Source organism: Protopterus annectens, chromosome 10.part0 (assembly GCF_019279795.1).
Source record: "Protopterus annectens isolate FY-2018-M chromosome 10.part0, PAN1.0, whole genome shotgun sequence".
Lineage (NCBI taxonomy): Eukaryota > Metazoa > Chordata > Ceratodontiformes > Protopteridae > Protopterus > Protopterus annectens.
This window is the reverse complement of record NC_056744.1, coordinates 1,796,948,621-1,796,971,120: the sequence shown is the minus strand read 5'-3', so window position 1 is coordinate 1,796,971,120 and position 22,500 is coordinate 1,796,948,621. Positions and strand designations below refer to the sequence as shown.

The 22,500-nt window shown below is 45.2% G+C and overlaps 1 protein-coding gene across 1 annotated transcript in view; it reads right to left on the bottom strand.

Annotated features, from left to right (window-relative positions):
* LOC122814504 (Snf2 related CREBBP activator protein) overlaps window positions 1-22,500 on the bottom strand; it is a 3,617,155-nt gene that overhangs the window by 2,976,436 nt on the left and 618,219 nt on the right. The window contains exon 5 of the mRNA XM_044087079.1: window positions 17,713-17,963. Coding sequence (XP_043943014.1) covers window positions 17,713-17,963 — 251 coding nt within the window. The remainder of the gene's footprint in view (window positions 1-17,712; window positions 17,964-22,500) is intronic.

The window sequence follows — 22,500 nt, the reverse complement described above, 5'->3', positions numbered from 1 at the left end:
GCTTTCCTGGCAGTAATTGATTTTGAAGATGCATTTGGTAAGTCAAGGCAGTGTTCCACAAGGCCATGGCTAGTGTGCAAAGGGGGTAGGTGTGGGTACCCCCCTCCTTGTTTATGTACCACATAACCGTGGTGTTGTCAGTCTTTATCAGTAGGTGTCCTGGATGAAGGAAGTCCTTGAAGGCAGTCAGAGCATTTTGTACAGCTGGCATTTCTTTCTGGTTGATATCTAGGTACATTTGATTTGGGCTCCACTCGCCCTGAATGCATTTCCCTGCCAGATGGGCCCCCCAAGCATAGTCTGATGCGTCTGTAGTCAGGGTTTGGGTGGCAGAGGGTAGAATGAATGACAGCCCCTTGTTTTGGTGACATGCCTCTGCCCACCAAAGGAACTCTTGTTGCAGGCAAGGAATAAGAGGAATCATTGTTTCCAGGCTGTGCCAATGTTGACTCCATAAGCTTTTAAGGTACCACTGAAGTTTCCTCATATGCAGTCTTGCATATGGAATTAGTAGAATGCAGGATGCCATGAACCCCAAAGCCTACAGAATTTGTCTTACAGATAGCTGGGTTTTTGTTGCCACTTGTTTGAAGTATGTTGTCAATTGAACTTGTTTGTCTGGCGTAAGGTAAGCCATATGGGCAGTTGTATTCAAGCTTGCACCAGGAATGTAATTTGAGAGGGTACCACTTGTGATTTTTTCGTTTATGTTGTACCCTAGGCATGTTAGAAGCCTTTTTACAAACGCCAGATGTTGAAGTAGAGTGTCCTTGTCCTCTGCCTGAATTAGACAATCGTCCAGATATGGATACATTTGAATGTTTCTTTGTCTGCAAAATGAAATTACTGGTGCCAGGCACTTTGTGAAGACCCTGGGCGCAGTAGATAAGCCAAACAGCAGTGCAGACAACTGGTAATGCAAACAGCCTGCTTTGAAGTGGAGGTATCTTCTGCAAGCTTCCCTGATTGGGATATGCAGGTAAGCCTCAAGTCTAGAGTTACCAACCAGGCACTCTTGCCTAGCATAGGCAGTAGCTGTTGTAGAGTCAGCATCTTGAATTTTGGAATGTCCAGGAAAGCATTTAGAATGGATAAGTCCAGAATTGGGTGCCATGATTCGTCTTATCTGGGTACCAGGAAAAGTCCTTAATAAAAACCTTGTCCTTTTTCCTTTTCTGGTACTGGTTGAATAGCCCACATATCCATGAGTGACTTAACTTGTTTCTGATCCTCTGTCCGCTGATTTGGAGGCAGAGCTGGCCAGAGTGGAATTGGCAAAGTGTGGAAATGAAATATGTACCCATGGGATACTATATTTAAGACTCACTTGTCCTGGGTAATTAGATGCCAGTTTTAAGCATGAAGTACTAGTTTTCCCCCCAAAGGGGCTGCCAAAAGATAAGTGCTTGGAAATGGCAAAGGAAAGTCATTGAGACTGTTTACTGTAGGGTGGTGCTTTGCACTTCCTGATTTAGAGGTGGAGGCACCCCATTGTTTTGTCTTTTAAGATCCTTGTGACTGAAACCTGGAGCCTTTGGAGTGTCTGGATTTGACCTGAGTGGCTCTGTTGGGCACTGGAAAAAAAACAATTCTTAGAAGGCCAGTGCCAGGTTGGGTGGCTGCACTTGCAAGAAATCTTTTACAGTTTGTATAGATTTAGCTTTGTCTTCCATCTTTTTTAAAACCTCCTCTGCCTTATTACCAAACAGACTGTCCTGCTGTAAAGGAGCATCCAACAATTTAGCTTTAACATGATCAGGCAGATTTTGCTCCTTGAGCCAAGCATGCCTTCTCATCACTGATCCAGTTACTGCGACCCTGCAAGAGGCCTCCAAGGAAAAACCCAAATTGCAAAGTTTGCTTTCCAACTTGTTCAGCTGAATGCAATAAATCCTGTAATTCTTTATTTTCCACACAGTCGGAAATCAGCAATTTTCTGTTTCAGTAAGCCCATGACATGCTGTTGATATTCAAGCATATGAAATTGACAGTTTAAAGCCCTGATTGCCAGGGTTGCAGACGTATAAACCTTCTTATCCCATCTATCCAGCGCCCTGGAGTCTCTATCAGAAGGGGTAGGATTTTTGGCTGTAGAAGCCTTAACACCCTTGAGACCCAGAGAAATAGTTTCAGGGTCAGCAGAAGGATTTTTGAAAAGAAATTTGTGGGAGTCAGGAACCTTGTAATATCTGTCTGGCTTACTAAAAGCCGGAGGCAGGAAATCGGGAGCCATGCTGGATTCTGAGAAAACATCAATAATATCTAAAAACAGGAGGTATAGCCAAAGGCCTATGCTGAGGAAGAAGAAAATCTGTAAGCCTCTTTTTGGATTCTGAAAAGTCCTGACTCTCCCAATGAAAATGCTCCCTTAAGGTATGCAAAGTCTCTCCAAAAGAAAAATCCTCATGAGGAGAAGCAGAAGGGATGGATTCCTCTTCATCAGAGTCCTCATAAGGGGGAATACAAAATTCCTGATCAGAAGAGGAATTAAAAAAAATAGAAACCTGATCTGAAGATTCATAATCAGTGCCTTGCCTAGGCCTCTGATCAAGGTAATTAAATCCTCAGCCATTGTGATCATTTGTTTTTTTTTGTTTTTTTTTTTTTAGGCATAGGGGCCTGAGCACGGGGCTCATGCGTTGGTTTTTTAGATATAGAAGTAGGTTTTGGCCTGGTTTTAGATGATGGCGTTGGTTTAATATACAAATGTTTAGGCCTGAAAGCACCCTCAAAAGCAGGTGCCTGCTCAGCGGCTCTGGACCCATCCAAGGGAGAGACATCTGTGGGTTCAATACTTGAAGAATCCCGTGGCACACCTGACTCCAAATAGGTCTCAGTAGAGGCCTGTGATTCAACAGTAGCGGGCATCAGGGGCTACAAAAGTACCTCACTGAGTACCGGCAACTGGCTTAAGAGAAGCTTTGTCTTCGGTTTTGGACCTCAACAGTCTGTCTCTCTATAGTGCATTGGTTAAATTTAGCACAAAACTGACAGCAAGGCACGTTGTGATCAGGGCCTAGGCAAGGAGTACAGTACAAATGAAAATCCTTATGAGGTATTTGCTTCCCACAAGTAATGCAATTAACTTTTACTGACATCGATAAGGAGCAAGTAAAAGTTTCCTCAATGGGGTACTTAGCTTCAGTTTGAAGACTTCGGTCCTGAAACTTGAAAACGAAAATTTCAGGAGTCGGCCGACCGGCACTTGCAAACTGCTTCTGCTTCGGGCACCGCACGGCAAGAAAGACTGATTAAAATGGCGTCGGCTGCATGTTTTATACCCCTGACTACCCGACGTCATGGAAGAGGAGACAGCAACCGACGCAGGACCCAAGACTTTGTTATTCAGGCCGACTGAGGGCAACATGCCAGCAGATTACCCAAATATAATGACTGCAACAGTGAAACACAAAGAACATCAGAGTTCAGAACAATTTGGGGTTATTTTGTTGGGTAGTGAGTTTAGTGGAGAAATAACTTTTTTGTTTCATCACTGGATGACTTGCTTTTTGGCACTGTTAGAGTAGTTTATATCTGAGTTGAAGTTGTGGGGTTCTATTTCTATGCCATTCCTTCCATGCTTCATCCCTGGAGGTAAGTAACTGTTTAGTTAGCCATGGGGCATGGTTAGGCTTTACTCTTTTGGTACGTGTGGAGGCAAGACAGTCTAGAATATCTAAAAAGACTACTGAAGTAGCTTCACTGCTTCATGCAGTGGGAGAAATAGGTATGCATGGATTTGGTTGTACGGCCAATTGTCAAACACACCATGTCAAACTGCAGAACGCCAGTATGGCATAACTGCTAATGCAAATATGTCAAAATGCCAAACATCCCCCCCTTTTGACCCACGGTAGTACTTGTTTAGGTGGTAGAGCAGTCGGGAATGTCTAATTTTTTACGATATTCTGACCGTTCGACGTCTAAAATTTCATCATTTAAATTCGGAGAACATCTTTTTCTACAATTCTCAGTACAACCAAATCCATGTAAACCGGAGAAATTTGGTAGCGGACCAGTTGTGGGTTTTTAGAGACACTAAGAATAACTTATTGTTCTCAGACAATGCAGTTTGTCTATTTGAAGTTGTTTTTTATGGGTATAGGCAGGAAGATGGTCACTAAAGGTACTGGGTAGGGTCCCTGCCTTAGTGAATTTTTGAGGGTGTGATTGATTCCATCTGCTTTTTTACCTTATGAGTGGGGTAAGAGATGAGCTGAGTAAACCTGTGCAAGTTAATACTATTTACTGGGCAGTCAGATGAGAATTTGCCAGTTTATATTTGTGTCACCAAGAATGATGGCTTTATTTGATATACTGATGGTGGGGTCCAGGATAGTAGATTTTCCAGAGTAGCTATGCTTTGACCTGGTGAAATATACAGTACAGCAATACATAGTTGTTTTCTGCTGTTGATGTGAATGTTAACTAATAAGTCCATATTTCGAAATGTTGGTATAGGTTTATCATATGGTGCAACAGCTAAAGTGTCACTGTAGATTAATGTGACACCTCCACCTTTATGTAGCCAGTCATTTCTATGTATATTAGATCCTGGAGGGATTATTTCAGTATCAGCAATATGTGGTTTTAACCAAGTCTCTGCTACAATATCCTGGGAGTAGTGAGAGAACCAGGCATGGAATTCGGTGGTTTTGTTACAGATACTATGTATATTAATTGTAGTGAAGCAGAGGTTCTTGGCACTAGAAGAAAGGTTTTGGGCAGAATGGTTGATTGGGTCCAGGGTTGGGGTGAATGTCGACACATAGAGAGAGGGCCTGGTAATGACATGTAACTATGGAGGGATGTTGAGTAATGAAGAGAGGCCTATGGTGGGGGTTGCAAATTAAGTTTAGTTTAATTATGATGACAAAGGCTCTAATCTTTGTAAGGTGCCAAGTATGGAAGTTCAATAAAGACGGTGAGATGGCAAAGGAAAAAAAAGTTATGTACTCACCATAATGTTCCACCTGAGTAGTTCTTCTTCATTTGTCTTCAACCTGTGGGATCCTCAGATCCACTTCAGATCCGACATGGCTGCATTTTCCCAGCTGAGCTCCAAGCACCTCTCCTTACCCACAATGCCTGTCTCCATTCAGATAGAGTTTGCTGCCTAATAGCAGACACCCGACCAAATAACACCTTATTTGCTGCCTAATAGAAACAGACACTACCAAATAACACCTTATCTACCAAAACAACCAACAAAACCAACCTTAACCTAGACAAAGGCAAGGATTTCAACAGTAACAATCTGAAACGTATATCATATCCTGAAGATAAGGTCAGGGGGAAGAGGGAGGGACGGTTGGGGACGGTTGAAGACAAATGAAGTGGAACTACTCAGATGGAAAGTTATGGTGATTACATAACTTCTTTATCTGAAGTAGTTTACTTCATTTGCTCTTCAATCTGTGGGACAGAGTCCCCCAGCTACCTAGTTCTTGGGTGGCCCTCATGGAAGGATGTCCCGGAGCACCGCAGAGCCAAAAGATGCTCTACTCGTAGAGACCATGTCTAATCTGTAATGCGAGAAAAAGGTGTGAGATGAAGCCCAAGTGGCAGATGAACAAATGTCATCTGAAAATACTCTAGACCAAAAGGCCGCTGATGTAGCCATAGATCAGGTCTAATGAGCCTTTACTTTTCCTGGTAAGAGGCAGACCCCTCTCTGAACACGCTTGGACAATGCATTGTGAAATCCAATGAGCAATTGTCACTTAGAGACTGGATTACCAAAGAAGGGTTTGGCATAAGACACAAACAGTTGATCAGACTTGCGGAAAGGTTTGTTCCTGTGAAGGTAAAACCTCATTTGTCTATGTACATAGAGTAAATGCAATTTATATTCCCCTTAGGTTTGGTAACTAGGAAAAAAGACCGGCAATTTATAGTTTGGTTAATATTGGCTTCCAAAGCTACCTTGGGAAGAAAAGAAGGGTTAGTGTGAAGCAACACCCTAACTTTATAAAAAATCATGTAGGGCACTTTGAAAGACCCTGAAGCTCAGACACTCTTTTGGCATAGTGGTGACCAGGAAGGCAGTTCTCAAATCCACCGAAGCCGCAGGCTCAAAAGGGTGAGAAACTAACACCTGCAACAACAGTGCAAGGTCCCATAGAGGGAGAGGATCCTTAATGGGTGGTCTAAGAAAAGCACCTTTAAGAAAGGTCTGGCACAGTTTAGAGGAAGCCAATGAAGACATATTAATCCCCACGTGAAAATTACATATGGCTGCCACATGAACCTTGACAGTATAACTGATGCCCTGCTGAAAAATGCTAGCCAGAAAATCTAGAACTGCCAACAAAAGTGCCATAAAAGGATCCAAGGACCACTGACTGCCCCATACAGAAAAAGGTTTCCATTTACTACAATACACTTTCCTGGTAGATTTGTGAGCCACTACCAGGATTGACTTAACGGGGTATGACAAACCGGGAGTTCTAATAATCATGGGAACCAGAGCAGCCAGGCTGTGAGCTTCAGGCTGTCCAGATCTGGGTCTGGAATCCCTGAAGGGTGCGAGATGAGATCTGGAACTAGATCCAGACTCCATGGTGGAACAAACTAGTTGAGACCAGAGTAAGGGAAACCAAACCTGTCGAGGCCAGAATGGGGCGATAAATCACAATGCTCCCCAGCCTTCAAACTATAGAAGCTTCGACATGAAGGGAAGAGGAGGATATGCGTAAACAAGGCTGGGAGGCCAAGCATGAATTCATAGGAATCATAGGTTAGTACTAAGCTAACTGCTTTGCGAACCATTGTAAGCCTAGCCAATTATCCCTTGTGAGACTCAAACCCTGCACCTTGTGCTTATAAGGCAAACACCTTAACCATTAGGCCACCTTCCCAACCCAAATAAATTCCCACTGCCAGTCTCAAACCCAGGACCTTGGTAACATTAGTCTGTATGACCTACCACTAAGCCATGACGGTTTCCTCAGGCAGGAGGGTCAGAGCGAAAAACTCGCTGCATTTCACGTTGCAAGGAGATGCAAAGAGATTGCATCAAGGGTGACCCTACTCTCGAAATATCTATTCCGCTACTGAAGGATTCAGAAACCACTCATAAGGCATCAGGATCAATCAGCTGAGCCTGTCCACTAGAATGTTGGACCATCCCGGAATGTGCGTTGCCACCAGAACACAGATGGTGGAGATAGCCTATTCCCACACTCATAGCTTCTTGACACAGGGGATAAGATCTGGTACCCCGTTTGTTGATATACCAGACCACTGACGGTCATTCTAAATTACAATTGCCCTAGAAGAAGATGAGCATGAACGGTCTGCAATGCCAAAAGAACCGCCATCATCTCTAGAACACCAATATGCAGACAGGTCTCGGAAGGGGACCACGTGCCTTGGACTGTCCTTCCTGAACTGTGCCCCCCCCTACACCCCAATAGGGAGGTGTCCTTGGTGACTGTGGTCTTGGGCAAGGCAGGTTGAAACGGACATCCCTTAAAGAGATCCGGAGACTGAATCCACCAACAAAGGGAGTCCCTGCATGCTTTCAAGATTCTTACTGGAAAGGACAAAGGAATGTCTAGCAGAGACCACTGAACAGGCAGTGTCCACTGTAGTACTCATGTGCAGACGTGTCATCGGAAGAGGAGTGATTGTGGCCGCCATAGAACCCAATGGCCACAACACTGCTTCAGGTGATGGAAATGGAGTCTGAAGAATGTGTAGGACCATGCAGTCTCAGATTGCGCAACCTCTCTGATGTGAGGAAAACCCTCATTTGTACGGTGTCCAGCCGTGCCCCAATGAAGTCCAACACCTGAGTCAGGATTAAGGCAGATTTGTCCATACTGACTGTGATGCCCAACTTGTCAGCTAGCCAAAGAAAGGAGTCCCAAGCTTGACAAAGTACATGCACTGAAGAGGCAATAAAGAGCCAATCATCCAGGTACAGAAAGACCTGAATGCCCTGAAGCCTCAGGTGAGCCACTACTACCATTATTACTCTGGTGAACACCTGGGGGCTGTGATGAGACCAAAGGGAAGGGCTCGAAATTGGTAATGACCGGCTCCCAGCCGGAAGTGAAGGAACCTCCTGGAGTGCCCGATCTTGATGTGGTAGTACGCGTCCTGGAAATCAATTGAGCACATCCAGTCTCTGGCCTGCAGATAGGGCAGGACAGACTGAATCGTGACCATCCGGAATTTTTTCTTGGTTACAGACAGGGTCAGCTGGGACAGATCCAAAATTGGTCTGAGGTCCCCCACTGTCTGACACTAAAAAGAACCTGGAATAAACTCTGGATCTGGATTGGCCTGCGGGGGGGATGATTGGATGACTCACTTTCGTAGCTGTGGTTCTATTTGCACTGCTGCCTCCTCCAGCTGCGTGGGTGGAACGTCCGGGAGAGTTCTGTTGGATGGAGGAGGATTTTTGAAAAGGACAAAATATCCTCTGGGCATAATTCGCAACACCCACTGATCTGTTTTAATGAACTGCCAAGCTAGTGGGTGTAGCGACAAACAGCCCCCGACTGCCTTCAGACAGGGACAGTCGTGCAACCCCTCAAAGATGCTGCCCGGGTTTGTCTGAAAAAGGTTCTAGAGATCCAAAGTTCTTAGGACCCCCTCTGCCTCTATGGCGGCGTCTGTCAAATCCCCCTCTGGGGAACAGCGAGTCATAAGCGTCCCGGGAAACCGCCTGAGACTTGCGGAACCACATATTCTTGCCTCATTGGTTCCTGGAAAAAAAACTTCTGAGGTGGAAAGAAGTGGATCCCGATGGCAGACAGCGTCTTCCTGTCCTCCTCACTCTGGATCAAGGTGTCTCTTACTGTCTTCCCAAAAAGAGAAGAACCATCATATAGGGTGTTTGTAAAAGACACCTTAAAGGGCTTCGAGAATTGACATAAGTGGAGCCAGGCATGACGCCTGATGGCAACGTCTGTCCTCACCACCGGTGCGACTCCCTCCGTGGCATGGGAGAGAAAACGCATAGAAGTGTTCACTACAGCCTTAAGGGTGGCCATTAGAGCATTGAAAGTCTTCCTGTTGTATGCAGACATGGACCCTGGGGAAGACTCCGTGATTTCTTTGACTAGATCTCTCTGGAGTCGGATTAAATTCGCCAAATAGTTAAGCGCCATCACAGACAATGTCACTGAAGCAGAAGCTTGCTTCCCAAAATGATCCAAAGTCAGACTCCCAGTCAGGAGGATGAACCATGGAACTTTCCTGTGTGAGCTCCTTTTTGGTGGCCACCACCACCATCATAGCATTTACAGAGGACCCCTTGTGCCAATGCAGCTTGTCTGAAGGGGGACTTAAAACCTTGTCCAGACACTTTGGTATAGGATCTATGGTATCCGGCTCCTTCCAAGCCCTAGATTTTATTAACTCCGCAAGGGGATCGGCCGCAAGGGACACCCCAAGAGGTAGATGGGCTCAAGCTGAATGCCTCCAAAAACACTGACTCGGAGGTCGGTTTTGGGGCAGACCACCCTTCCCTTTGGCGAAGGATCTCCATAATGCCTCCAAAGGAGATATCCTCGAAGGGTGACCTTGGGGAAGCTTACCCTTCACCCAGGTATGTGCCCTCCATGAGGGACTCTGAGGGAGAGTCCAAGTGCCTCCTCTTGCATGTATGTTTGTGGGGGGCCTCCTCAGGAGAACTTGTCTGGGGAGGCCTTGCAAATGGGTTGTTCCAAGAGTGAAACTGCCTGGAGGCACTACAGCTACGGGCTGCCCCTGAGAGGGCTAGATGGTCAGAACCACACAAAGCCAGAGGGGGGGTCTGGATGGATTCGGAGGACGAGATAGTCTGAGGCCTCAACCCTGCGAGAACCCTCTACACCACGTCGAATGCAGATGGGGAACGGGCCTCCTGGACAGAAAAAGCAGAAGTCACTCCCCCTTGACCAGACAGGGGATTCGGAGCCATGCCTGCTGGAGCAGAGACACCGAGAAGTATGTTCCTCTCCGACAGACTGAGCAGAGAACACCCCCCTCAGATCTGACCCAGAGGCTCCGTCTCCGAGAGATGGAATCCAACACTCAAGGCAACCAGCGGCGTTGAGGTACAGGGTACCATCAGCATTGACCCCCTTGACTCGGACTGTCTTCGGATTCAGTGTCGACTAAACAGAAGGTCGAATTGGAGGAGTAACAGGATGGAACATGGGTAGAAAGGAGCTTGCTCCAGTGGGAGACTGCCCCGGCAAGATGGCCATCTGAATTTGAGTGCAGATGAACCTCCACATCATCTTTTCCATCTCTGCTTCCAAAAGGTTCCAGGTGGAGTGGGAGGACGCCGCCGAAGTAGGACGGAGTGCCTGTGGCATGAGGGGTCCTAGACCGCGACTGGCTAGCTGGGAGCTCGGGCTTAGGTGAAAACCTCGGGGACCTGAGCCGTGGGGAAAACTGCCTAGAAACAGGCTTAGTCTTCGGCGGTGGGCCGGCCTGCGACAAGAGGTCGAGGATCGCTTGCGAGGCTGGTCTTTTTTAGATTTATCCCCCTTCCCGGGCCTCTTGGCTGGAGTGCGAGTCCTAGAGGCCGGGGGAGAAATAGCAGCAGCAGCCGCAACTTTTCCCGCAGGGGAAGAACGGACCATGGTCCCAGCAGAATTTGTCCTGCCTGTCCTTAAGTGCTCTGGGGTTAAACCTAGTGCAAACAGAAAAGGGGGACAGGAGGTAAGCAAACCACGCACAGAGTACGGCCATCAGCCGGTAAAAGCTTACAGCCACACTGCATTTTTTTTAACCCAGGCTTCGGGGTCTCAGCCATCATCCAAGTTCACCACACACACACAGTCAGAAAGGAAAAGGTAGGAAAGAGAACCTAGAAGAGCCACACTACTACTTTTGCTACTTTCTTTAATACTAGCTACGAAGAAACCCGGGGGAGGTGATAGACAGGTTTAAGACAGAAAAAAAGGATAGAAAAAGATATCTAAGGAACAGACCACAATTACAACCTGACCATAAGAAAACGCTGTAGCTCGGTGACCACACTCTGTACTCTAAGGTGGCAGACAAGATCTGGGGGGAGAAGGGAGACAAGGAGGCATTATGGGTAAGAGGAGCAGTTTGGAGCTCGGAACCATAGCTGGAAAATGCAGCTGTGTCAGATCTGAAGCGTATCAGAGGATCCCACAGGTTGAAGAGCAAATCAGATAAACTACTTCAGATCTACTGGTATTAGTGTGGGGTGCAATGGGTGATGTGGAAAATGTTGAAGTTGGGGAGTGGAATATAGTATTTAGAAAGATGGTGTGGGATAGGAAAAAAAGAATGGAGGTAAGGGAGATTAAGATAATACAAGGTTTTGATATGCAGTACATTTTAGGAAAAGGTTGTGGTACTATAGTTAAGGAGAAGAATGAGGAAGATTCAGGAAAGGAAAATATTAACAAGAATTAGGATGGAGTGAATGAGGATACCGGTGTAGGTGGATAGGTGTTGATTGGGGGTTAGACATGAAAGTGAAAAGCTTATGGAAGGTATAAATGTAACTGATGTGGGGGTGGGTGGAAATGGGGGTAGAGTGGGGGAGTGAAGTGAGCCTGAGCAGAACAGGCAGAAACCTTGAGGCAGCTTGCCAGACCCCACAGTAGAAACAATCAGTTAATGTGTGCCTTAAGACAATGGGAGTATTTAAGAGTAAGCAGTTCCTAGAGGCAAGAAAAACGCATGTAATAGCAGCCTAACGCATGCTGCTTTATTAGTTCTGTACAGTTTTGCAGCTTTTGATATTAGCAGTTAGAGAGATGAATGGAAGTAGAAGGTTAAGGGGAAAGGAATGGGGAGATCAACACTGAGTTAGTGAGCGTGCCACTAGTCAAATAAGCACTGAAGTGTTTCACTACAGAAACTTGCCTAGTACAGCAGGAAGATTAATGACACTTAACAGTTTCCCTGCAGGTGAGATGAATGCTTGTATTTCTTGCCAAGAGGAAGCTGCAAAGGGCTGGGAGATCCAGTTAAGCAGGGTTAGTCAGGTGTGCTCACTGGGAATTGCGAACAGCAGCTGTAAGAGAAAAACAATGTTAGAACAGGGGTATTAGGAGGGATGTAGGCAGAAGATATACGATCGTTAAGGACGATTGTTTTGGTGTTCACTCTCAATTACAGTACCCATCAGGTACACTACTTCGATACCACTATAACACATTTCCAAGAAGGTTTTATGTCCAACATCTACTGCAAAAGTACATTCTGTAACTCATTTGCATTTCTCCAATTGCCACCCTTTACCACAAAAGAAGAGTTTGGTCAAATGGTCGGCATTAAGAACAGCCCGTACGACTTCACACTTCGAAGATGTAAAAGAGGAGCTCAATAAACTGAAAGATAAGCTACTGGAAAGGCAATATCCAGAAACGATGGCAGATGGTATTTCTCAATGATGCTTACAAAGAGTGGGGAAAAAAATACAAATCTCTGTTAGGTGTTGGTTTAACTGACAACAGTATCGTACACAATGTCTTGTCTAATACCAACTTTAACAAGGCTTGCATTATTCAACATGGCCCTTTTTCTGGGGAAATAAGAAATACTGTACAAAGGAACTGGAACATATTTAGAATAAACAATGCTCATGCTGTGGTAGGGGACAAACCTATTTTTATTAATAAAATAGGTACAATCCTTAAACAGCTATTAGAAAACAAGAAAAGTAATGGAACTACATTGTTGAGAAATGGCACTAAGTAATGCAGCAGTTGTCGTCGGTGTTAATAGAAATATTGTAGTCCGTCAATTATTTTAATCAACTACATGTGTACAAACATTTTTTTCAAGAAAGGGAATTGTAGCAGTGTGTGATTCATGCGGTGGTTATGTAGGTAAGACAGAAAAATCCTCAAACTAGAATCTATGAACACTTGCATGATATCCTACAAGAGACAAATGCCTTATATAAACATTCTCTTTGTTGTGGGTCCAGGAGGTTTAGTTTTGGTATGCTAGAAATTATACAGGTCAGTACCATGGGGAGACTGGAAAAATAAACTTAGTAAAAAAGAACTAAGGTGGCACTTAAGGCTTGCTGCAAATCTCCCACCTGGATTGAATGACTGTTTCTCTAGCGCAACAGTTTATAGGGAAGTTTGCATAGATTTTTAAAGTTTATATTATCTTTTAGTATTTAAGTACAACACTTTTTGCACAATTTTTTGGTTGCTATTTAACACAATTACTTCATTGAGTTACTGTAGCTTTATGTGGACCAAGTTTTTGTATACTAAGTTTTTAATGGACAAGTTTTTCGTTGTGTGCTTCTACAGAAGGAAAACACATGACTATTGTAATCAACATTTGTTTTCTATGCACCAATGACATGATGATTTGTGTTATTTGAACTTGTGAAAATTTGTAGTTTTTATTCTGATTAAGTCCCTTGTTTAGGGGGACGAAAGCAGGTTCCAGCATGTAGATCACGAGACAAATGCCCGTGAGCTACAACGCCGAAAGCAGAAGGCCGCAGCACCGCTAGATCGTAAAGCAGTGCTGCCGAAAGATAGATACGCTGTGGAAATCCACGCAGTAGGAAAACTTGAAAAATGGAGATGTCCCCTAACGTAAATAAGCGGGCAGTTTCCTGACTGTGGAAACAGCCGCGCTAGACAAACTATCGGCAAGACAAGTGGTGGAGAGGGACCAAACACTCACAGAAGGACAAAACAGCTTACCTGTAAGCCCATGCACAAGCATTCCAAACCCACGAACACAACCTGTATAGAACACCTCGCTGTGGGCAGCTGACTGACAGAAAATGCCAAAGAATCTGCAGCCGAATGATAACCCCCATACATGCGCACCATACACAAGACAACAGCACAAGAATCCCTTCCCATACACCCAACCATACAGTTTCCGCAGACTACCCATACTACTGTAGATGTGTGGCCCATAGTGAGAACCTATTGTAGTTGTCTGGCAGAGTAGTGGCAAAGCAATGTGTGCAGGAGTTAGAAAGTAATTGCAGACATTTAGAGTTTCAGACTTCACAAGTACAAGTTTGCATTAGGCAGAATGTGTCCCTGTGTGTACCACTAGTGCTACGGCTTTGTCCAGAGTAACTACTCCACGGGGCTGAGAGGTATGCCTGCAACAGAAGGGCATTGTCCTTCCAGAGCCATCCAAGGGCAGTGGAAGGTGGAAACATGTCAACCCTAGCAATCACAGACTACCTACCCAACATTGCAAAACACAGCCAGAGTAGAAGGGAACACAGACAAAGGTGAGGGAAAGTATGAATGGGACACAAAGAGAGTATCAACCCACCAAGTCCACAAAAAGGCAGCATGCCCGTAATGTGGGGGTTGTCAAACCCATCCAATGGTTGTTGCAGCTAGGGTATGCACATATGCAGGGACATGTAGGCAGAAAAGGTTGCTATACAGGGAGACATCCCTACGTGATCTCTGTCACTAAAACTGAGGCTGGGCCCCGCACTCTGATTGACCAACAGCAATAGCTGGGTGTTAAAGGGGACTTGTTCAGTACAAGCAAGAACCAGTGGTGTACGCAAGCTGGGAGACTCCTGCTGGACTACATTTACTTGCCAATTGCACGGCTGTGTAAACTGCACATAGGGAATCCCTAGCTGGACAGGTATTACGAGCAAGGTGGTGTATATACTGCTGCAAAGGGCCATCGTGGCAAACAGAGCGTATTCAGAAGGGTACAACACAAGGTGTTGTACAGCAATATATCCAAACTGTGATACTGGCCTGTACCAAAGTTGTGTTTACATCCTGTTCCCTGCTACACTGGCTGTGATGGATACAGAGGCCATCAAGTGGCGTTACCATGATGGAATCTATGTACCTGTATAGCCCTGGTCAGCTTGGCAACAGATACAGCACAGTGCCCAGCCAAAGGGGCAAACCAATGCTGGTAGTGGAGGGATACCTCTACCATTTGGAGCGTGAAGCACCAACTAAATGGCACTGGGCAAGTATCGAGCTGAGAGTAAAGGTCTGCAGAGATCCTGCCATCACTGTTCACCAGGATGAGGGGGAAGAACTGCTGAAATCACTGCTACACCAGCACGGCCCAGATGCAACCGCCCAAGTGACTACACTGTGCGCAGAACTGCAGCAGAGGGTGGTAACTGGCAATGACCTGCCAAGCCTGGCAATGCAGAGTGTCCTAGGCACAGCAGATGACAATGTACTACAACAGATGCCTTGCCGTGCCACCCTGCGTCGTAGCATAACCAGGGTTATGAAGAGGACAAGGGCATCCATGACCACACCTCCAGTGACACTTGCGGATATTGATGTCAGCCAGTATCCACTCCGTAGTTGCATCTTTATCCTCCGTAGAAGGTCTGATATGGATGGGACTGATTCCTTGGTTCTACTTACTACATCACAGAATCTGACTGATCTGTGCAGGTCTAACATCATTCTTGGGGATGGCACCTTCCCCACACGGGCTGATATATATGTCGCCAGCTGTATACATTACATGGATGTATTGGCACCTCCACCTTAGCAAGGACTGTCCCCCTCGTGTACTGTCTCATTACATGGAAGTCAGTCTGCATACAGCAATATGTGGGAGATACTGAAGGGTATGACTGCAGAACAGGAATGCACTTTGGCTCCACAGTATATTATGACTGATTTCGAGAAGGCAGCAATCCGTGCCAACCGTAAGGCATTCCCCTAAGAGTATACTGAAGGGGTGCCTATTCCATTTTGCACAGATCATTTGGCGCCAGATCCAGCATCACCACCTTGTAGCCCTCTATGGTATGGACACTGCTTTCTCAATTGCCATCCGCAAGCTGATTGCATTGGCATACCTACAGATGGAAAACACTGTCCCTGCATTTCTGGACATTGTGGCTACTTTACCAGACTGTACTCAGCCTATTGGCGTATTTTTAGACCATCATTATGTGCGGGGCAGACCATGCAAGTATGCATCCCGCTGCTCAGCACAGCAACGACTGCCATCGTCCTACCCTTTTGAGGTTTTGGAATGTGTGCGATGTCTCTCACATGGACTTCCCGTGGACAAATAACCAGGTGGCGGCATGGCATCGTCAGCTGAAGGTGTTACTGGGACGCCCTACTGTGCAGCTACCTGACCTATCTGTTCTGCAGCAGGAACAGAACCTGAGATAACTGACGAGAGTCTCTTTTGAGGGGGATGCCTGTGACACCTCGTAGGAAGGCTATTGTAAGGGAGCATCGCCTAAAGCACATCTTGCAACATAAGTGTCACTACAGTGATGGGCAGGATTTCCGCCGTGTTGTGGCACATTTCTACAAGTTGTGATTATATTTGGGTTTAGTACGCAACAATCACTACACACATCATTTTACATTTTGTTAATAAAGGCTTTGCCCACAGCACACAAGTTTCACAATACCACTTTTATGCCCACGTGGCATCCAATGCCAGCCACATGTTCCACTGACAGTTGCACATGGTGGCTTCTAGGGGGGGGTGCAGAGTGTATCACTGTGGGGGTTTGCGTCTGCCACCTGTGGTTGGGGTGCAGGGGGTTACTGTATTCCCACAATGAATTGTCCGCAGGAATTTGTCACTGCAGCTAAACTGCCAACCTGCCATGTGTCCACATCCAGCTGTCTCACAGGGGGGCGTCGCACCGCCTAGGTGCCTGAACCTAGACAAAAGCACTTAATGGACTTTGGGCAATAAATATATTTTCCAGCTGAACCTCTGATGCGTGCTTTTGGTTTGGATGAGTTTTGGACTACAGACACATGCTGCACTCCTGTTGTTTTCCTGGTTTTATCATAAATTATTCATATGTTTGAGTGAATGTTCAAACTTAGACTGATGCTTATTTGGATTTTGAGCACATTAGATTTTTGTTTTTCAGCAGTGTATGAATGTACCTTTAGAAATTGATTTGGTTTTTGCTTTATGCTTATTTAGTTCTTAGGGATAACTATACATAGTGATTGAATGAATATCATTGGTTGAATTTTGTGCTACTTTTATTACTACTGGTTTTCTAGTTTATGCTAATTACTTATTCTTCACCTGATAGGCATACATCTGAGACATCTCAATAAAATGGGAGGGACAAGCTGATAGGTTGTGTAACCCATCTATCATGCCATCATTGGCTGTACAATTAAATGACTTTTATTATTCACAGTGATGTTTTTCCATGTTTATTTTTGATTGGTTCTTTGTTATTTAAACATTTGTCTTCATGAGTCTTTAGGATCTGAAGAAGCGCAGTTAGGTGTGAAAGCAGTCATCAATATTTCTATGATTTTTTTATTTTATTAAAGTTTCTCATTCTAGCATAGGTCTGCATCCTTTTTCTGCCAATTCCCTTGTTAATTGGACGTGATATTCTGGCGTTTTTTTGTTTGCCGTATATAGATATTATATACATATACAAACACACACATCTATCACAGACACACGCACACATATATGTGCGCATTTGTGCGTGTGTTTGTTCATGTATATATTTATATATTCACGTGTGAGTGAGTATATATGCACACGCACACACAGTCTACTTTACCTTAACCTTCACTGGCATTAACACACAAATTTAGTAACAAGTACGCTTCATACATCACAAACTAATTCAACAGCACTACCATGTCGTTCTTGGCTGAATCCACACTGCATGCATTTTTCACTCAAAAGGATGGAAATCTCACTGGCATTTGAATGTGTCTCTCACGTAAGAATACACAACATAAATCTTTCTTCTTAAAGAATACAAACCTCATCGGCATCAGATTCTGAATAATCATCTTCCTCCTCATCCTCCGTTTCACACAGACCACCACCACTCCCAGAGTCTTCAAGAATTTCAGGTGGTAAAGATTCCAAAAGCTGCTCAATTGGTAACTCACTGTCCCGTTTCAGCATTTCAATCTCTTGTCTGCGCGTCTCTGCATCATTACCTTCCTGTTGTTCCTCCACCTCAATTGTCTCCTCATCATCTTCTTCTTCATGAGGTTCAAAATCAATATCTTACAAAACAGAAAAGAAAAATTGTAAACCAGTATCAAAACAGCAAACACTGCCACCTTCTCATAGTGTACAACAGGTGCATTTTAAGAAATCAGATCCATTCCTGTTAAAACACCTATTAGCAAAGCTTCAGACTAGCTAAACCTCATACACGAGTGCACTTACACACACACTATGACCCATACGGCCAAGGTTTAATGATTAACCCAGATACGTGCAGGAGTATGACCAGGCTCTGACCTGGGGATTACATGCTGGAAAGAATGGGGCATCTCCCATAGCCCCATTGAAGATAGTGACTGACGATCTCTGCTGTAAGGCTGACAGAGAACAAAGGAGGAGTCACAAACCTAGGAATTAGGGTGGGAATGCCTACAAAGGTCGCATCTCATCATCTACCAGCATGCCTGTGGAACATCAGCAAACACATGTAAGCAGAAGAGTCCACTGCAACCAGCCTTCACCAGCCCCAGTGTTGACTTCCAATGCTCACTCACAGCACCCCCATGAAAGACCATTATTGGGTGACTGAGCAGGAGGAACTGCACTAATGGGAGATAGGCAAAGTAAAGCCCAAGCACTGGAGGGAACCATGCTGTGACAGGGCAAACCATAAATTCCAGTACAACCCACAGTAAAGAAAGAAAGGATGTTCATTTTATCCCTGGTGATAATTTTTAAGGGAAAAAGAAAGGCTATGCTGTCAAACAGCAGCCTTCTAAAGCCTTCCATTATGTACTGCAATCTAAGGTCATAGGATATGTGGAAAGGGGTGGGGGCAGTAAAACATTTTTGTAAGCTGATGATCATCTCTGGTTAAATGACCTACCAAATTCTAGATGGACAATGTGCACTCAGAAAGAATGTTACATGACCTAAACATTAACTGACTGATCAAAGCTCTCTTGCCTCTGTCTATTTGAACTATTTAATTCTGCAAAGCTAATTTACATCCCCCCTGTAAAGTGTCAGATAAATATAGCATACAGGAAGTGTCCACTACTGAAATTTAAGCTCAGCTCAAAACACCATAGCTGATTTTTGGCCTTGTAGCATAAAGGGAAGAAGCCAAAACTACAGTCCAAACAAACCACATCCAGTTAGCAGCACAGGTGTAAGAAGGGAGCAGGAGTGTGCAGACAGCAGAGATGGCTCATCTTCATGGAGAGGAAGGCTATATTACCATCTGCCTGCAGTGACTGCACTGCCTCTTGATGCAACAGGAAAGGAATTTCCTACTGAGACAGGAAACAGGTGGTGTGCGCAGAATAAGCATTTCTCCGCCAACCAGGCAGCTACTGCAGACAAGCAGGTATCCAGACAGGTGACTCTTCCAACCACAACATTTTGAAAAGATTTTAAGTCTGAAATTTAATCACAATAAAACAAAAATAAGAAGTTATGGTTCCATGTTAGTTGTCTTCTTCTCGCCTTCTTTCTTGCTGGATGGGTTCGGAGCCGATTCTCGGCTCCGACTCGGCCAATACTAAAGCTCGAGAGCTAATTCCACCGGCTCGAGGATCCCCTATATCCCACAATGCTTGGCGGTAACTACTCAGATCTCGTTTGATAGATAAACCAAGCAGTTCTGGTCTCCACAGTATGGAGAAAAAAGAATCCACCTCTATATAAACCGGAATGTAAGCTACCACAAACATAAAAGGGGGAATAGAGGTGGTAGAACATGTGGGAAGGAAACTCCAAAGGAAGATCCCAAAATTTCCTATCGGTCTGTCCAGGCTAGGGGGAAGGAGGGTGGGACGCAAGAAAGAAGGCGAGAAGACAACTAACATGGAACGTTATGGCAGGTACATAACTTCTTAATGTTAAGTTGTCAATCTCGCCTTCATTCTTGCTGGATGGGACCACGTCCCTAGCACCTTATTCCGGGTGGCCTGTCGGAACAGACTCTTGAGAACAGTGGAACTAAAGTTGGCACGGTTTCTGGAGGCCATATCCAATTTGTAATGTAAAATGAAGGTATGAGGAGAAGCCCAAGTGGCTGCTGCACAAATGGAATCTATTGGCAGCCTGTCCTGAAAAGCTACAGATGTAGCTAATGCCCTAGTTGAATGAGCTCTAGGTCTTGAAGGCAGTTTTTGATGTCTGATTTCATAGATGAAGGTAATTATAGAGGTAAGCAATCTTGAAAGGGACACCTTAGTAACTGGAAGGCCCAATTTCCCTTCCGCATAAGACAGGAAAAGCTGATCAGATTTCCTGAACTGTTTAGTCCTGTCTAAATAATATCTAAGTTGGCGGTGAACATCTAGAAAATGTAACTTTTGTTCCGACCTGTTGGAATAGTCAGGGAAGAAGACGAGGAGATCAATCGTTTGGTTCAGATTTGCCTCAGAGGAAACTTTTAGTAAGAAGGACGGATTAGTCCGGAGGGACACCCTATCTTTGTGGAAAGCTAAGTAAGGAGGACGACTGCACAGAGCATGAAGTTCAGATACCCTTCTAGCTGAAGTTATGGCTACTAGAAAAAGTGTTTTCCATGAGAGCAGCTTAAGAGGGCATGAAGCTGCTGGTTCGAAGGGGGGGAGGATCAAGGATGCCAGAACCAAATTCAAGTCCCATTGAGGTGGGGGATCTCTGATTGGTGGCTTGAGCAGAAAAACACCTCTTAAAAAGGTTTTGCAGAGCTTATGGGACATGAGACTCCTACATGAAAATTAGATATAGCAGCTAGTTGTACTCTAATGGTAGATGAAGAAGAGCCTAAATGGAAGAGCTCTGCCAGAAAGTCTAGGATAAACTGGATAGGAGAAGTGAAGGGGTCTATATTTTTTGATGCTGCCCAGAAGGAAAAACGTTTCCACTTACTATTATAAATCTTCCTGGTAGAAGATTTGTGAGAGGCTACCAGGATGTTCCGGACCGAATGAGAGATAAAGGGAAGCCTGGCTAGGGTAGGAATTGGAGAAACCACGCTGTGAGGTTGAGAGAATGAAGGGAGTGGCGCAGCTGGCCCGACTGGTGGGTCAAAAGATCTGGCACCAGGTCCAGATGCCAAGGCTGCTCCAACAGGTAATGATGGAGGAACGGAAACCATATCTGTCAAGGCCAGTAAGGGGCAATGAGGATAATTGTAACTCTCAAGGCGATAGCTTTCTGAATTAATTGAGATATCAAGTGGAAAAGGGGGAAAAGCATAGAAAAGTCCCCGGGGCCAATCGTGGACTAGAGATTCTTTGATGGGGTGGCCTGGTAACGGGAAGAGAGTGAAGAAGTCGTGACACTTGTTTTGGGGAGTAGCAAAAAGATCGCAGCAAGGCTGGCCCCATCTCTGGAAGACTTCTTCCAGCACAGATTTCTTCAGAGACCACTCGTGGGGCATGAGAATGGCCCTGCTCAACCTGTACGCAATCACACTGGACTTCCCGGGAATGTGCGTTGCTATCAGAAAACGCTGAGAAGAAATCGCCCACTGCCAAAGTCTGAGTGCCTCTCGACATAAGGGGTAGGATCTGGTTCCGCCCTGTTTGTTGATGTACCACACTACGGACATGTTGTCCGTCTGAATTGCAATAGTCCCCGTGGGAAGAGAGTCCTGAAGGGCTTGCAATGCTAAAAGCACTGCTCTCATCTCCAAGACATTTATGTGCAAGTGGCACTCGAAAGGCTGACACGTGCCCTGGACTGTCCTGACCTGATTATGCCCCCCCACCCGATCAGGGAGGCATCCGTTGTCACCATGACGACTGGGGGAGGAGGAATGAAAGGTCTGCCTTGGAGAACTTGAGATGATGTGATCCACCAAGACAGGTGATTCTTGCATGATTGAGTTATTAATATGATGCGAGACATCGGGAGCTGTTGGAAGGACCATTGAGTAAACAGCATCCATTGGAGGATCCTCATGTGGAAACGAGCTAAGGGGAGAAGGGTGATGGTAGCGGCCATGAGTCCTAATACATTCAAGACTACCCTGGCTTTGACCTTGTTGCATTGTAATAGAAGGTAAACTTGTTTGCGGATATCTAACACTCTTTGCTCTGTAAGTCTGGCGGAAAGATTGAGTGTGTCTAAGGTGGCGCCTATAAAGGTAATAGATTGACAAGGAGACAAGGCAGATTTTTCAAAATTTATTGAGATGCCTAGAGCTTGGCAAGTTTGGATGGTGAAGTCTCTGGCTAGAAGCAGTCGATGTCTGGTGGTGGCGGTAAGGAGCCAGTCTAAATATGGAAACACCTGGAGTCCTTGACGTCTCAAGTGAGCCGTGACCACTGCCATGCATTTGGTAAACACTCGGGGGGGGGGGGGGGGCTGTAGTGAGACCAAAAGGTCAGGGCTCTGAACTGGTAATGACTGGCTCCCAGCCTGAAGCAGATAAACCTCCTGGAGCGTCTGTGCATTTTGATATGGTAGTAAGCATCCTGAAGGTCTATCGAGCACATCCAATTGTCCTGACCCAAGAAGGGTAGAAGCGTGACCATCCGGAATTTTGTTTTTTTGATATAATTGTTTAACTTGCTGAGATCCAGTATAGGTCTCCAGTCCCCTGTTTTTTTTTGGTACCAAAAAGAATTT